The sequence below is a fragment of the Eleutherodactylus coqui genome, chromosome 9 (genome assembly GCF_035609145.1).
Source record: "Eleutherodactylus coqui strain aEleCoq1 chromosome 9, aEleCoq1.hap1, whole genome shotgun sequence".
In the NCBI taxonomy this organism is placed as follows: domain Eukaryota; kingdom Metazoa; phylum Chordata; class Amphibia; order Anura; family Eleutherodactylidae; genus Eleutherodactylus; species Eleutherodactylus coqui.
Window position 1 is genome coordinate 60,384,799 of NC_089845.1, and position 16,955 is coordinate 60,401,753.

The 16,955-nt window shown below is 42.7% G+C and overlaps 1 protein-coding gene across 4 annotated transcripts in view; it reads right to left on the reverse strand.

Annotated features, from left to right (window-relative positions):
- The window catches only part of ATP9B (ATPase phospholipid transporting 9B (putative)), a 265,069-nt gene that overhangs the window by 23,393 nt on the left and 224,721 nt on the right, over nucleotides 1–16,955 (reverse strand). For all 4 annotated transcript variants that reach the window (XM_066579467.1, XM_066579466.1, XM_066579464.1 and 1 more), the window contains exons 24-28: nucleotides 14,894–15,049; nucleotides 11,728–11,792; nucleotides 7,647–7,755; nucleotides 4,696–4,753; nucleotides 1,761–1,964 (exon numbers count right to left, since the gene is read on the reverse strand). In XM_066579467.1, the coding sequence (XP_066435564.1) occupies nucleotides 1,761–1,964; nucleotides 4,696–4,753; nucleotides 7,647–7,755; nucleotides 11,728–11,792; nucleotides 14,894–15,049 (592 nt within the window). The remainder of the gene's footprint in view (nucleotides 1–1,760; nucleotides 1,965–4,695; nucleotides 4,754–7,646; nucleotides 7,756–11,727; nucleotides 11,793–14,893; nucleotides 15,050–16,955) is intronic.

Sequence of the window (16,955 nt, forward strand, 5' to 3'; positions counted from 1 at the left end):
ACGGCTCCTGCTATGAAGGCCACAGGCAGCATGATAATAGCAGAGCCCAGTGTCCATAAAACAGCTGATTAGTGAGAGGAACTGCTGCCCCCCTCTGACTTATCAATCAGCTGTAGTTAAAGACAGCTCTCACATCTGCCGACTACATAGCAGGGGGAAGGAGAGAGAGCTGCCTGTATGTTGTATACATTTCTGCCTAGTTATGCACAGATGCATACTCCATACATAACCATAATGAGACATGCCATGCAGAGCTCCTGGAAAGTTGGGTGACAACTAATGGAATCCTCATTACACTGTCACCCAGCTCTTCCAGGATCCTGAATGCCAACTGCAGAGTTATGCAAGCATGTACAGCATATACATAACTAGTCAAACATGGCATTCAGGGCTCCTGAAAAGCTGGGTGACAAGTAGAAGATAACCATTACATTTACACTCAGCTTTCCTGGATCCTTAATGGCAGGTTGATCTGGTGGTATACACTTCATTCCGAGGTGTTACTACTGCTCTTTATTCCTAATGTAATACCTCCCTCACTGCCTGGTCTGGGGGAGTTCAAAATTTATTTTTCCCCATTTTCCTTCTCTAAAACCTAGGTGCGTCTAATGATCAGGTGCGTCTTATAGAGCGAAAAATACGGTAATATGCAGGCGACATACGACCGTGTGAGTGAGTCCATTCTCCACAGGTAATAGCTGATCACCGGGGGTCCCGGCAGTGGAAATTTGTGCAATCTGCTTACTGTCAAGGGACCCTTTTAACAAGAATGATATAAAAGTGCAGAGCCCCTTTAAATGAGTTTTCCGGGCATTTACTACCGAAGGTCTATCCTCAGGATAGGTCATCAAAACTTGATTGGAAAGGAAGGGGTGTCTGCTGCTCGCGACTGACGCCAATCAGTTGGTCCTCTGGCCACTGTCAGTGGAGCCAAGCCAGACATTCTCATCAGTGGTCAGAGCCTAAAGTGTAAGAAAAAGGCTTCACTTCCATTGATATTAATCAGAATAAAGTCTTCCATTGCAATTACGGTTCTTCACTGCGGTTCTAGCTGAAAGTGTAATAGAAGGCATTACTCCCATGCAGTGAAGCCTTACTATTATATTTCCGGCTCTGACCACTGATGCGGATATCTGGCGTGGCTGCACTGGCAGCAGCCAGAGGACCAGCTGATTGGCAGGGATCCTGAGCAGAGGACCCCCACCGATCAACTATTTATGACTTATACCGAGGATAGGTCATCAATAGTAACTGCCCAGAAGCCCCTTTATTAAGGCATTATGTAATATTTTTGATATACTATGTATATTTTTGATTTGGTATCACAAAGAAATGCTTGTATGTCAAAACCATCAATGAACTATACAGGTTTTTTTTTCTTAAACATACAATACAAAGTCATGTTAGTCTATGTTCACACGGGCAGAACGTGAATCAGACTTTTCCATGTGGAATCTGCAACAAAATCTGTGGATTTCTGCTGCAGATCTGCACTCGCAGATCTAGATGTGAAATTAGCTTATTTGAATAGCAAAAAGTCAACACATGGATTTCCAGACATGGAATCCGCATCAAGAAGTGACGTCACTTTTTTCACAATGCGGATTTGAAATCCACACTGTATAGACTGTCGCGCAGGTGTCCATTGAAATCAATAGGACACTTGAGGATGCGGATTGCATGCAGCTTCCGCATCAATAAACAGATTCAAAACCAGGCAAACAAGTCAACTAAATTCATAAAAGACACATAAGACTTACCAAAATACTCATTAAGGAAAGCAAGTGATGCCACGTAGCAGCCAAGGCTGAAAAATTCAGCTACAACCATTAGCCAGTGCCATGTTCTTATTGTTAATGCAACCATTAGCAATTCTGTCAAAATCAAGGCAGTGAAGGAGATGGCAACTACATGAACAAACTCAGACTCGAAGAGCAGGAGAGCTCCATACATTAATATGCCACCTAAAACACAAGGATATGTAGAATTAGAACTTCATGGTAAATGTATCACACAATGTTGCTACATTGCTCTCTCCTAAAAACATGGCTGCCGAAAACAGTTTTGGAGTAATTGGAAACCAAGACTTTAAAGGTAATTACTTATATGGACACAATCCTGTAATAGCTTAGCAGCAAGCACTGTTGCATTGGGCACGGATTTTAATCATGGGTAAGGCCCAAGTGTCTGGCCAGTAGGCCCCAATAGAGAACTGTTCTAGATAATGCCAACATAATCTCTCTTCATTTACTAAACTGTTCTACAAGAGAAACTGAAGCTCTAAAGTATTTCTTGTTGTCAATGCAATTAAACAATCTTGCTTGTAAAGTAACTGGCTAAAAGCCGCATATGACAGATACGATGTAATCTTCTCTGAAGGCCCATTTACACGCAAATACAATCTTTCAAATGATTGAATGATTGACAGTTTTAGCGCTCGTTTTGCATAAAGTGTTAATGGACACTAATGTCCATTAACACTTTATCAGCTTCCTTTGTATGTAAAAGGGCCTCTGGGAGCTATTTGCCGAGCGCAGCATGTTGTCTGAGCTCTGCACACAGCTCCATTGTTCTCCCATGGGCTATCCGCAAAATACAATGTAATCTCCAACTTCCATGCAGAACACAGCATGCAGTCCCTGTTATCTCTCTCCGACTGAACAATGGATTTTAAGCCCACCTTAAAATCATCCTTCAGCCAAAGAGTGAACAATGGCAGCATTTACACGCAATGATTATTGCTCATATGCCATTGTTTGAATGAATTTTGAGCGATAATCGTTCCGCGTAAATGGGCCTTTAGCAAAATGTATTTTGCGGTAAGAAGTGCTTAGAAGTATTCTGGAAGGAAGTATTCTGTCTGTGAGAGTAGAAGGGAAGAGAAAGGGGAGGGACATGCAATCATTTAAAAGAGGCCTTAAGTCTTGGTGAGCGCAGTCCACACCACTGGACACCAGGACCGGACTATGTGTTAAACAGCACTGTCTTGTGTAAATGTTACCAAGCAGCATTTACATATATGAACGGTGCCACCGATAAGGACTGTTACAGCATCACAACTGATGATCAACAATAAAGGACAGTTTTATTGCTGATCTTCATCTTTGCTCATGTCATTCCGATTGCTCAGAATCCCATTTATACAGTAGTAAATGGGCTTTTAATGGGGTCATACTCAGGCTCAGTGCCCAAGCAATGCGAATGCTAAATACATAAACACATTCCATTCATTAACAAAGCCAGGAATTTGAAAAGGGCAAATAATAATAATACAGAAAGAATATTGTAAACTTCTCCTGACGCAAAGAAGAAGTTGTATTTGCTGTAACCATAACAGCTCTTTTGAAGATAGAACTAAGCTCAAGTCTCTGTATCTATGTTGTAGCGTTCTAATGATTAACCTTTTGTATACAACATGAATGGAAATAAAGATTAAGGCCTCCCTCACACAAGCGCTTTTAACCACGACAGGCGTGGCGTTCTGAGCACCGCGCTAATCATGGTATAACGCTCCCATTGTTTTCGATGGAGCCTCTCAGACAGCTGCTCCATCACAGCGCTACATTTTCGAGCGGAGTCTGTTCTATTTGTGACGTTTAGCGCACCTTATCCATTATGAGGTCTGCTAAACTCCGCCGTCCCTGCGGCCAAAAACAATAGTTAAATTGCGGCGCTGCTTTGTGAGGGAGGCCGGACTATCAAAAAACACTTCCAAAAATCCCCTGAACAAGCAGCAGTAACAGTGCAGCGCCTGACCAAGTATTAAGTTACGTTCACACGTGGACATGAATATGGATGTTGCCACCAATTCAGCATCAAATATATGCAGAAAAAAAGCATGTGAACATACTGCAGGGCCCAATGCACACGGGCGGATTTTTGCTTCGGAATCTGTGACGGGCGTCTGGCCACGGGTTCCACAGCATTGTCCGGCCACAGCATGCAATGTAAAATGATTCTTCCACGCTCACGACCGGACAGCATGCTCTATTTTTGTGCAGGACTCGCACGCACACCTTCCATTGCAGTCAATGGAAGCTGTCCGACCGGCGGAGATTCCAAAATGTCAATTTCGAAATCACCGCAGATCCGTGTCATCGCCGAAGTGGCATTCTCTGCTGTGCGCATGCCCACTGACTGGCACATCCACAGCACACAGAAGACCAATCTGGACAGGTACGCCGGGGGTCACCAGCCTGCACAGGGTCTGATTCCACTTCGGGATCCCACATGTGGAGTAAGACCTGGCTGTGTGCATTCGGCTTACAGTGATGACATACACATGTAAAAACATTTGGGACCTAAAACTTTGTTGTTTGCATAAAAAGTAAGTTTTCTGCAAACAGCAAAGAAACAAGAGCACTTTTTTCCTGCACTATGTACTTTGCACTGAGCTGCTAATTTCTAGAAAGTCTGAACTGCTTGCAATACGAGAATCACAAGTTCATATTTTTATAGGATTAAGCTGTAATTAAAGCAGCCCTGATGTCAAGTGACATGCATCAATACAAATAGCAATCACCCATCAGGCATTGCAGGCTGGCAGGAGGCACTACCGGGCTATCGATTTACCTGATAAAAAGAAAGCAATATATGGCTGTTGATAAAAATTTTAAGCTGGCGGAAGCAAACCTGGAAGAAAAGCGATGATGGCAGACAAAGATCCCTTCGTCTAGGTAAATGAGCCTTTCTTACCTTGGTATATGCTGATTAAAACCCAGATGAGGAAGGTTTTAAAAGACAAAGATCTTCCCTGTGAAAAAAGGATGGAAATGTGAAATGAATGGTATTACCTTAATACAAGGCAACGCTTCATTGGGAAGTACATGGCCGTTTACAGGATCTACAACTAGGCGTTAGGACCTCAAATACAGTGAGAAGCACATCCTATGTGAGGTCACAGGTTCTGTGTGTAAGGAGTATACAAGTACTGCTGAAAGCCACAAAACTCAGCCAAAATTGGACATTTACCTCAAAAGGCAAAAAAAGAAAACCTTAAGGCCTCATGTCCACAAGCAAATTATGAATTAAAATCGGCAGCGTTTTTCCTGCACGCGGATCCGCGCCCCATAGTGATGCACTAGACACCCGCAGGTAGTTAAATACCTGCGGATGTCATTTTTCCCTGCAGGCGTGGGTCCCACGTGCAGGAAAAAATCCAGACATGCTCCATTTTAGGCTTCATGTCCCCATGAAAAATACAATCCGCACAGATTTGCTTTAAATGGTATATTTTTTGCATACAGATATCTGCACACATTGCTATCAACGTGATAGCAATGTTGCCGATCCGCGCGGAATCTGCAGTAGAATGGAGCATGTCACATTTTTTCTCCCACGCATGAAAAACGCAATTCTTTTAAAATGCCATCCGCGGGTGCAAAAATCAATTTAATGGACCGTGGATGGCCAATGATTCCCTATGGGCAAAATCGGCGGAAATACGCTGCAGAATCCGCAATTCCACTTAGCTAGTGGACATGAGGCCTTAGTGCGGGTATCCCGCGGCGATAGCTCCCGCAGGCTTCTATTGAAGCCTATGAAAGCTGTCCGGATCCGCGGGAGACGTTCACCAGAATTTAACTCGCCTGCTCCGGACGGTAAGGGTCTTCCCTTCATTGCGGCCGGATCTTCTTTCTTTGGTCCGGCAGATGTGCCCGTCGCATGCGCAGGGCATGCAGCCGGCGTGCCGAGCACATCCGCCAGGCCAAAGAAGGAAGATCCAGCCGCGACGGAGAGAAGATCAGGCCGCGAAGAAGGGAAGATCCGGAGCAGGCGGAGAGGTGAATAATTCTTATTTTCAGCCCTCATGTCCGCGGGGCAGGAGGGACCCGCTGCGGGATTCTCCATGGAGAATCCGTAGCGGGCCTGATTTTCCCCATGGACATGAGCCCTAAAGGTTTCTGGACATATTCTGCGCTTTACTGTATCTGAAGCAGGACTCTCACTCAGCTTCCTGCAGATCTTTAGTAGTAGAACATCTAAATTACTGAGAAATACAGCCGTAATAATAAAGCTGGAATGTACCTCTAATAACACTGCGCAACACATTTAAAAAAAAAAAAAATTTTAATTAGGAAAGTAATTGAAATGTTTCTGTAAAATTAAAACCTGCTGATTCCACTGGTAAAACTGAATAATAGCGGAACATCTCATTTTCAAGTTATTTAACCCCTTAGTGACAAAGTTTTTTTTTTTCGTTTTAAGAAATCGGAACTCCTTTATTTATCCATCAACGTCGCTGTATGAGGGCTTGTTTTTTGCAGGACGAGTTGTATTTTTCAATGGTGCTATTTAACGTACAATATCATGTAGTGAAAATCTTTTAAAAAGTTCTAAGTGGAGTAAAATGAAAAAAAAAAAACACATTCCGCCATCTTTCAGTACATCTTGTTTCTGCGGTGCACAAACTGCAACAAAAATGACATGATAACTTTATCCTATGGGTCGGTACGATTACTATGATACCAAGCTTATGTATTTTTTTCTTTAGCTGTACTACTTTAATTTTTTTAATTTTCTTCCGCCATCTTCTGCGCACAATAACTTTTTTATTGTTCTGTCCACACAACGAGGTCTCATTTCCTGCGGGACGTCCTGTAGTTTGCTTTAGTACCATTTTGGAATTCATAACAACTTTTTGATCCCTTTTTATTGCATTTTTCCTTACAGCATTTCCAGCGTTCTTAATTTTTTTTTTCAGCCGAAGTACACCGTGCGGGGTAAATAATGCGTTACTTTGATAGATCGGACTTTTACTGAGGCAGCGATACCAAATATGTATTTTTGTTTTAGGATTTTGATTCTCTTATTTAGTCTAACCAATGACCTGTAAAACCACAGTTCATTAATTACAACGTACTGGTGGATGATCTGCTGTGCTTACACCAGTTGGAAACAAACCCTATATGTTACATAAACCTACCCATACAGTGATCAGTCAGCACGAGGTGTGTAACAATGATTGCGAAATAGTTGTGCAATCACTTTTGTTATTTTTTTATTAAGCAAGGTTAATGGTGAGCCGACTGGATTAATTGTAGAGGCATTTTTCCAAAAATACAATACAACGGCAATTGGATTACATTATTCCCCAAAATTGGAAAACCTTACATGGCAGAAAAAAAACTATCATATTTATATTCAGCACACTAAAGTTACTATAAGCCGCCTATCTGCTCTTCTGTTACAAAAGTTGTGTTGCACAGTGTAATCATTTTAATGGTTTAAAAATTTTAATAAACCTTTTGGCCATCTTTTTTTTGTAGTCATCACAGGGACAGATCTCCTGTTGAGATTTGGACTGTACTGTCTATGTAAAGTCATATGCAAAAGCCTCAAAAGACAAAACAGTGCATGATTTTTAATCAAAGCCTCATGGAAAAATGATTGTAAACTCAAAATACATGCATTTTTGTGAACAAAAAATGCCCCCTCCCCACCATTCCCCCGCAAGGGTGTCTATAGCCTTTAAGTGGGCATATGTAGGAACCAAAGATATCGATTGGATCACGAGAGCCTATTTTGCTGGTAAATGTCAGATATAAACTTTCATTGCTATAATATTGTCCCATTCTTCTGTGGTCGGTGTAATCAGAATGTGGGGGGCACAGGAAACAATCGTCACAAAATCTCAAACCGCTTACCTTGGTGAGGTCTTTATAGAGCTCTGGGTACAACATTGCTGTTTCAGGCTTCACATCTTGATCCAGAACTAATGAGAAAACTGGAAACATTGTGTAGATGGTAGCATACCTTGGAAAAAAAAGACAAGTAATAACTAAATTCTTCAATAAAAGTCTAAAAGATTATAAGCCATCACTTTAACAGGAGTTGTAACACTACTATACCAAATTATTAGAGGAGGGAAAGGCCTATAATTCGAATTCAAAGGGATCTATAGCAACGTCAGCACTGGGCCACCATCAGCAGCCTACGGCTATAGCTGTAGGGAATAAACATTTCCTACTAGAATATATTGACTTTCAGAATCCACCTGATGTTTCGTTAGTGGATGGAAACATGACTGCACCTTCCCAGCACCTCATGCGGCTGCATATAGAGAGGTAGCAGGGTTGATTTGTAATGTCACAGCATGCTATGTAGTTATTGCAGCATTCCTATACTATTTTCATAGCCCAAAGGACATGCCAGTCCCCGTTGTAGGGGAAGGTTGCATTTGGTTCCGGTGATTTTTTTTTATCCCAAAAATTCAGCTTTTCACCTATTTTATGATGGCTGATTCATAGAAATTATTCTAGTAGGAATTGTGCGTACATTTCTTTGATGTGAGAGTAATAGTGCAATCAGAATTTGTAACATCGGGTCAAACAAACAATTAACCAAAGTTTTTATTTGAAAGTTTTGAAAAGGCTGCGTCACAATGTATGGAGAAACGTCCTGATTTGTGGCCAACAGATGACTGGTCCTTCCATCATGACGCACCTGCCCGCACAGCGCTGAGCGTTATTGATGACAAACAGCATGACACCCTCATTTGCCTCCCCCTCCATGTTCACCCAATCTCACTCAGTTTGCCTTTTTTTCTCTGGTTAAAAGAAACCTCAAAATAAAAACATTTTCTTGATGTTGAAGAGGTGAAACAAAAACCGGTACAAATACTAAAAAATATCAATAATGACGAGTTTAAAAAATGCTTTGATCAGTGGAAAAATGTTCGGACAAATGACTTGCTTCAGATAAAGAAGTACTCTGAAGGGGACTGAAAGTTGCAAAATGTACAAAGATGAAGATTTTTTAATAAATTAATCCCTGTTTCTTTTGGGTACCCCTCGTACACATATATATATTTTTTTTAATAGAGTACTGGATACCAAGACTTGTTTCACATTACATTTTGTGAATCCATCGCTAGGTCCGTCCTGGTTTGGTTTCCATCCTACATGCAGAAAACTGTGTATAGGACCAGAAACCAGGCTGGAACCCGGATGGGACCACAGGGGTGACCTCTTTGGGCTTTGTCTCGCACAGTTTCCATCCCTCTCAGTCTTTTACACAGAGTAGAAAATTGTCGCGCTCAGCACTTTTCTATCCAGTGTGAAATATTGACCGTGACAGAAACTATGTGAGATGAAGAACAAAGATGTCTCCATCTCACATACTCATCCCCATTGTTCTGGTTTCTGAAACCAGTGCAGAACCAGAGCTGGATTCACAAAAGGAAATGTGAAACAGTATAATACATATTCTATTCCTTTGTTTTTATTTTCTAATTGCAGATTTATCTTTTAAATTCTATTCTCAGTACAGAATTATGGGAATAGCTGTCGTAAAGCTGATCACATAGATCATAAGAGCCTGTAGACAGGAGCTGACCCAGTGACTTGTACAATAGAGTGTTCTAGGCATGTTCTGTGACCTGTGTAAATGTCCTTCTGCAGGCACGTGGAGTAGATAAGCTGCAACCATCACCTATTCTGAATTGTGAGACAGGCCTCCAAACCGTCCTGGACCCGATGGGACAGCCCCAGCTTTGAGCTGCTGTCCCACCGTGTGCCAGGAGGTCTCCTCCTTCCTGCACCCAGAGTGATCCTTTCATCATGCTGGACACTGCTAGCTCCGCCAGCCAGCACCTTCTCTGTAGCATAGATTGTGCGATGAGGTCATCGTGTCACCTGCATCATTTCACAGGATGTCGGCCGGAAAAGGCAAGAATGTGGTATGGGGTGGGGACTGGTTGGTGGCGGGGCTTAGAAACAGTGTCTTAGTGCACAAAGCCCATTGGCTTACCTATCGCTCTTCCTCTTTCTGTAAAGTCGGGAGGTACGGTGTGATGCTGCTTAGGATAATGATATGACTACTGTAGAGTGATCTCTACAGAACAGAAAGTGTCGATTTACACTGCTGCACATTAATTTCAATACATAACCAAAATTGTAGATTTTTTGTAAAGTAACAGAATAAGCTACTGCGGACTACTGCGGAAAGTATTTGAAAGAGCAGGTGGACACATTCCTGTGCAAAACATATGTATCATATTCACCTTTTATCCTTTTTACAGACAAATCGATGAATCTGGGGGTGTACTGAAATTAACGAGCAGTACTGTATTATGGGAATCAGTGGCCAGAGTGAAAACTACAAGATTTTGTAATTTTTTTTCATATATAGTGGCATGCAAAATAAAAAAAACTAAAATCTTAAAAATATGTTTAACATAAAAACTTGGTTTAACCAATAGCGGCCTGACCTTTGAACTAGATCACATTTTTTTAAATTAATGAAAACCAGATAAGAGAAACATATTATATTTTTCATTTTCGGATTGTAGAATTTCTTTATTCTGTCGTCTATGACTACGGGGTTGCCATCTTGCCTGAGCTGCATTTAACAGCATTAGGGCTCACTCACACAAATGTATTTTGGCAGCGTATTACGAGCATATTCTTTATGTAATACATTGGGCCATGCGTTTTTCACAAGCGTGTATTACATGCGTGGTAAAGACTGCAGCATGTCCTACTGTGTGACTAATACGCACCATTATAGTCTGTGGGTGCATAGAATACACAAAGAATTCGTATATCACATGCATATTTGCTGTGTACTTTATAATACGCAGCCAAAATACGCTCGTGTGAGTGAGTCCTTTAGAGGATTTCCAGATATGCTTTACAGCAGCTTCATGGGCCATTCACACAGTGGCCAGGGGCTGACCTATTGACTTGTATGGAGACTGTTCTAGATATGCTCTCTGACCTGTGCAGAGGTGGATCCAGTGTTATCGACATATAGGTGTCACCTCTCAGTTTAACCCTGTCTGTAATGTTACTCGCATCACTACTGCCAAGGTTTCTCTACAGATCAGGAAGTATCAACCTGTTATTAGGCTCTGAGGTCAGTCTGAAAAATGCAGGATTTTAGGTTTTTAAAAAATATATAATTGCGACTAAAACTTAAAAAAAAAAAGAAAAATCACCAAATATTCCTAAAAAAAATACGTTTAACACAAAAATGTGGTTTCTATAATAGGTCATTTTTTGAAGTCACCTTCCACATTTTGATGGAAATTAATTGAAAAAATCCTGGACAGCACAAGGGTATATAAATATTAACAGTAATGTTTTTCTCTTGTTTTGCAGGAGCTCCTTTGGCTTCCAATATGTATTTAATGGACCATAAAATAGCTGGAATGTCCACGGCCATGAGAACAGTAAAATATAGAGCATGTCACACAACGTGAGGCATGGAAACAGCGTATAGGTCGTACAGCATCCATGCGACAGAGGAGCCCTGCTGAGGGCGCAGCAAGGATAACTGTGAGGGGGTACGTTGCAATTTATGAATTACCGCATTTCTCCAACATTCTTGATGAGATACAATTACAACACAAACATGTACGGTAAATGATTATTTCAGGACTCTTCCATCAGTAATTCACATGCCTGTTACTTGGCTGCTTCATCATTACTGTCAATGAGAAAACCACCATGTACCTGGTGTGGATACGCAGCTGAATAGAACCCCCTCCAGTGTCAATTACGTTCATTTGCCCGAAAATATCTGTTGTTGTTTTTTCAAGGACATTATTTTTTGCTCCCTCGCCATGTTAACTATTAGTGCATGAATAATATGGGAAAAACTAATTATAACATTTTCCTTTAGACATAATTAAAAGGCAACCAACTGATCTTGGCCCTGATGTAATCAAACAAAAATAGTTTTTGTTACCAAGTTGTCACCAACTAAATACTAGTTTTAACTTACCCTACCATTAGGAATCCCTGGTACAAAGGAACAGATGCGAAATAGAAGACAGAGGAAAAAACAGCCTTGAAGGGATACAAGAAATTAAAAATGAGTAAATTTACCATAACATTAGGTCACAGCGTGTCACCTGCACAATATGTTACAGAAAGGTCAATATTGGAAATCATATTAAACTAAATATTATGTAAATAAAAGGTTCCAACGGACTACATGCACACTAGTTAGCTTCTTTCTCATGACGCATGAAGCAAATTTAAGTAGTGGGAAAACCCCTTTAATACACTGTACAACTCCATTTAACTAGGCCCCTTTCCAGGCTTATCAAACCCGTTCAGGCAGGAAGTATACTTGGGAGATACCACTTACTCCATTCTATTTGTCAACAGTTCCCGCATAATTCTGGGGCATTTAGTTCGGTAAATGTCCCTCATTGTATTTGTTCTATGTGTGCGCAGTCATGTATTTTATACAAGACTGCTATGAGTTTAATTTATAGCCGAAGCAGCATCTATGTTAGGACATAAACTAATGGCAAAAAAGAGTTAAAGGGGTTTTGTTATAAAAAAAAAAAAATTCTATACTCACCTATTCCTCCCCCATCAGTCTCCTTACCGCATCTTCTCCTCACTGAGCTTCTGCAGTGCCCCGGGTCACCTCACCGCACGCCGGCCGGCTTGTTATGAAGCCTGCATTCCTCAGATTCACTTCATGCTGGGTCAGTGAAGGTCACATCCCTGTGACGTAGCGTCCACTGCCTAGGAAGGAATTCTGATCTATTGCTGAGACAGCTCACACGAGCAACCTCTGAAGTAGATCAGCACTCCCCCTGCTGGCCTGTGAACTGTGATGTAATGTACATTGGCTGTCAGGAAGAAGACTGCTGGCAATGTACGTAACCTCAAAATAAGGATAGGAATCAGCCGGCTGGAGGTGAGACGAACCCCCCGGAATGCAGGAGACAGGAGAAGATAGGAGAGGTGAAGATCTGGTAGGTAGACTGACAGGGGAGGAATAGGTAAGTATAGAATTTTTTTTTTACGACAGAACCCCTTTATTCTCAAACAAATCATCATTGTAAATGTTAAAGCCCCTTTTACGTGGGGATACTGTCGGGCACTGAAGCGCCTGGCAGCCATCCCCAGTGATGATCGTTCCTATGCTTTCACATAGGAGTGATCATCACTGAGTGAATGGAGGCAGAGCGGGCTGGAGATCGTTCTGGTCCACCCGCCTCCATTTCCAGTAAACAGGCCTTCGCTCCTAGATGAACGACTGCTTGTTTATAAACTGAACGATGCAGTGGCAGACCAACAATGATTTTATGGTCCGCATAAAAGATCTGATCGGCGATTTACCGCTGATCAGTCTTTCAATGGATGCGCTGCACAATTATCGTGCAAACTGCTCGATCTAACAAGTGATTTGCACAATAATCGTCCTGTGAAAAAGGGCCTTTATGCTTTCAAGTTACTAGATCTCACAAGAGAAATCCATTTTCACTTTTGGGCAACTCAGGTAAACCTGCATGATTATAGTGCAATAAAGGAAAGGTTAAGTGATACATTTAGCTCTGCCACAGCTAAACCTTACTAGCTAAAACAAAGTATGGACTTCCATTGATAACAGTGGACAGAAAAAGAAATGGTAAAAATTGTAATGTACCGAAGTTTTCAAATCTAACTTTAGAGAATCCTACCATGTGGAGTTAAACTAATTAATAAATCAGGAAAACACCATACATATCTAGTCACTAATATGCTATCAATAGCTGGATAGCTCATAATGCAGTGAGTAAAGTCACCAGGGAATCTAACGCCTTGTGGTTGCCCATAAAAAGTGGTCAGCAAAAAGTTAAAGGAGATGTCTCGAGGAAGCAGTGAATTTTTTTTTTGCCCAGTCCCCCTAATTAAACATACATTACTAATTACCCCTGTAAATGACTTTCCTAGCTGGTTTCTACTTACCGTTCCAGCGTTTCAGCAACTTATAAAACTTTTCCCCAAGATGGCCGCCAGCTCTTTTCCCTTCGCTTGCTGTAGCCCGACGTGCGCGCTCCCGAGACGCTACCAGCTGTGTCTCCATGGCAACCAGACACCCCGCAGCCGCCGACCGGACCCCAGGAATGAACACGGCCGACCTGTCACCCACCGCCAGGCAGCAGGTAACCGGCGCAGCCCCCCCCCCCCCATCACAGCGGCAGCCCCCCCGGCCTAGCGACAGCCCCCCCCCGGCGCAGCGACAGCCCCCCCGGCCTAGCGACAGCCCCCCCCCGGCCCAGCGTTAGTTCCCCCGGTGCAGCGACAGCCCCCCCGGCCTAGCGACAGCCCCCCCCGGCCCAGCGCTAGTTCCCCCGGCGCAGCGGCAGCCCCCCCGACCCATCACTTACCAGGACAGCTGGACGGTGGGACAGCTGGGCGACTTCTCCGGACAGCTCGGCAGCTCTGCACCTTCCTCTAACAGAGGATGGTACAGAATGGCCGCTCCAGCGCGCTCCCGAGCAGTGACAGCTCGTCTGCGCATGCGCAGAAGAGCTGTAGCGGGGAGCACACTGAAGCGGCTCGTGCTGAATGGAGAAGACCGGACTGCGCAAGCGCGTCTAAAAAAGCAAGCTGCCGGCGAATTTAGACGGAACCATGGAGACGAGGACGCCAGCAACGGAGCAGGTAAGTGAATAACTTCTGTATGGCTCATATTTAATGCACGATGTACATTACAAAGTGCATTAATATGGCCATACGGAAGTGTATAACCCCACTTTGTTTCGCGAGACCACCCCTTTAACTGTGGTCTGTAGTTTATCCATGGAGTGCAGAGTACAGCCTGTGGATGGGCCGTAGGGAAGCAAACGTACTACCTTACAGGCAACAGGTGAGAGTATACTAGGACATAAGTCTTTACTTGCAATAATAAGAAGTTGCGGTGCTTGTAGTCTGTGCATGCAGAGAAAATCATACTCACATCCGTTCTGCCATTCGGTCTTATGGCTTGTTCAAATGATAGTGGATACATGGGAATACGGACACATCAGATGATTTTTCTTTGCTTTATTCTTGATGTGTCCGTATTCCCATGTATCTACTATACTAGGACATAATGTAGGCGCTGTACCTACTGTGTACTACATTTGGGCTGCTGGATACTTTAGCTGATAAGCATGAGTTACCTGCATAGTGGAAATAATAAGGCCTCTGTGGATGACAAATTGTCCCAGTGCTGCTGATCTTTTGTAGCTGTTTCGACCATGCACCATTAGTAATCTGCCAATGTGTTTAAACTGGGTTATGGAAAAATCAGCTGCGAGAGAAGCTTGTTTTCCCTCCTGGAGGAGAAATAATAAACATAAGTGTTACAGATAAGTATATAGATGTGAAGAAGGCCGACAACAAGTTCATCACCTCAAATTGCTTTCCTAATAATTTCCTCCTAAGTTCTGCTGACCGTACATAGTACAGGCTTAAAGGGGTTTTTCCAGGATAGGTCATCAGTAGTTGATCGGCGGGGGTCCCTCACTTGGGCCCCTGACCATTCAGCTGTGCGGGCGCTTGCTGTCAGCACTGCAAATACACAGAGGTCAGAGTGGAAGTCTCCGCGCCAACCTCTGTGTAGTGGCCGGTGCTTGTAACTGCAGGCATGGCTCTCATTGAAATCAGCTCCGACCTGACAGCATGCAACCGCTCAGCTGTTTGGTCCTGGTCCCGAGCAACAAACCCCAGCCGATTAACTATTGATGACCTATCCTAATAATAGGTTATCAGTAGTATTCTCTCTGGAATACCCCTTCAAAATGAATCTACCAACAGGGAAAGGGGTCAGGGACTCTTTGCCAGCACATACTGTATATACTCGAGTATAAGCCCAGTTTTTCAGCACATTTTTTTATGCTGAAAAAGCCCCCCTCGGCTTATACTCGAGTGAGGTAAAAAAAACCCCGCAATATTCACCTCCCAGCCGGCGTGTGTGTCCCCGGCGATGCGGCAAGCTGCTTGAGAATTCTCCCCGCTCGGCTTTGAATTTCCCTGACGTCAGTGCTGTGTAAGTAAGCGCTGTGATTGGATCGAGCGCCAGCTAATCACAGCCGGCGCTCAATCATTCCCAGCCATTCAGTGAATGACATCACTGAATGGCTGTCCATTCAGTGAATGACATCACTGAATGGCTGTGATTGGTTTATCGAGTTCCGGCTGTGATTGCTCGATCCAATCACAGCGCTTCCTTACACAGCACTGACGGCAGGGGAATTTAAAGCCGAGCGGGGAGAATTCTCAAGTACCTTGCCGCACCGTCAAGGAGACCATTGCACCGAGGACGCAGACGCCGACTGGGAGGGGAGTATTGCGTTTTTTTTAACCTAGTATATACTCGAGTATATCTAGGCTTATACTCGAGTCAGTAAGTTTTTTTTGTGGTAAAACTTATTGTCTCGGCTTATACTCGGGTCGGCTAATACTCGAGTATATACGGTACTTAATTTTACAATTATCTACTTTACAGTCAATATCCACCTTGGTGTCAGTTTAAACTGTATGTAGGGCATTTATATTTTTAGGATTATATATGTAATATCTCTTTATGGCTACTAATACCATTCCCTAATATCTTGTTTAAGTTGGATTCACTTGAATTCAATAGCATTCTTAAATGAAAAGGAGTTGTCTGATAATTATCTCTTTTGTTTAACCCACCCTTGCCCCAAACTTTAACATTGAAATGTGCTCATCTGGCCTAAACAACGCAACTCATTTGGCGCTCCAGTGACATGTGACTTAGAAGACCTGGTGACATCCTAGAATGTCTCCAGCGACATCCCATATACAAATCACATAGGCTTGTAGTTAATACCGTGTTTCCCCAAAAATAAGACAGTGTCTTATATTATTTTTTGTTAAAAAAGGTTTAACTTTTTTACATGTATAGCTGCCTGGACACTATTTAAATTGGCTTTTTAAATTAACTGTTAGCAGGGCTTAATTTTGGAGTAGGGCTTATATTTCAAGCATCTTCAAAAAGCCTGAAAAATCATTTTGCATCCTCAAAAATTCTGGAAAATCATGCTATGTCTTATTTTCAGGGAAACAGGGTAGCTCCAGGACTGTATACTGTAGTAGGGTGATTTTTTATCAGTAGTTAGCTGTAAAGGTGGCCGCACACATTAGACTGAGGCTGGCCAAACTTACTGATATCTGCGGGAATTGACGACCATGTCGACAAATGAGCGTTGGTCAAAC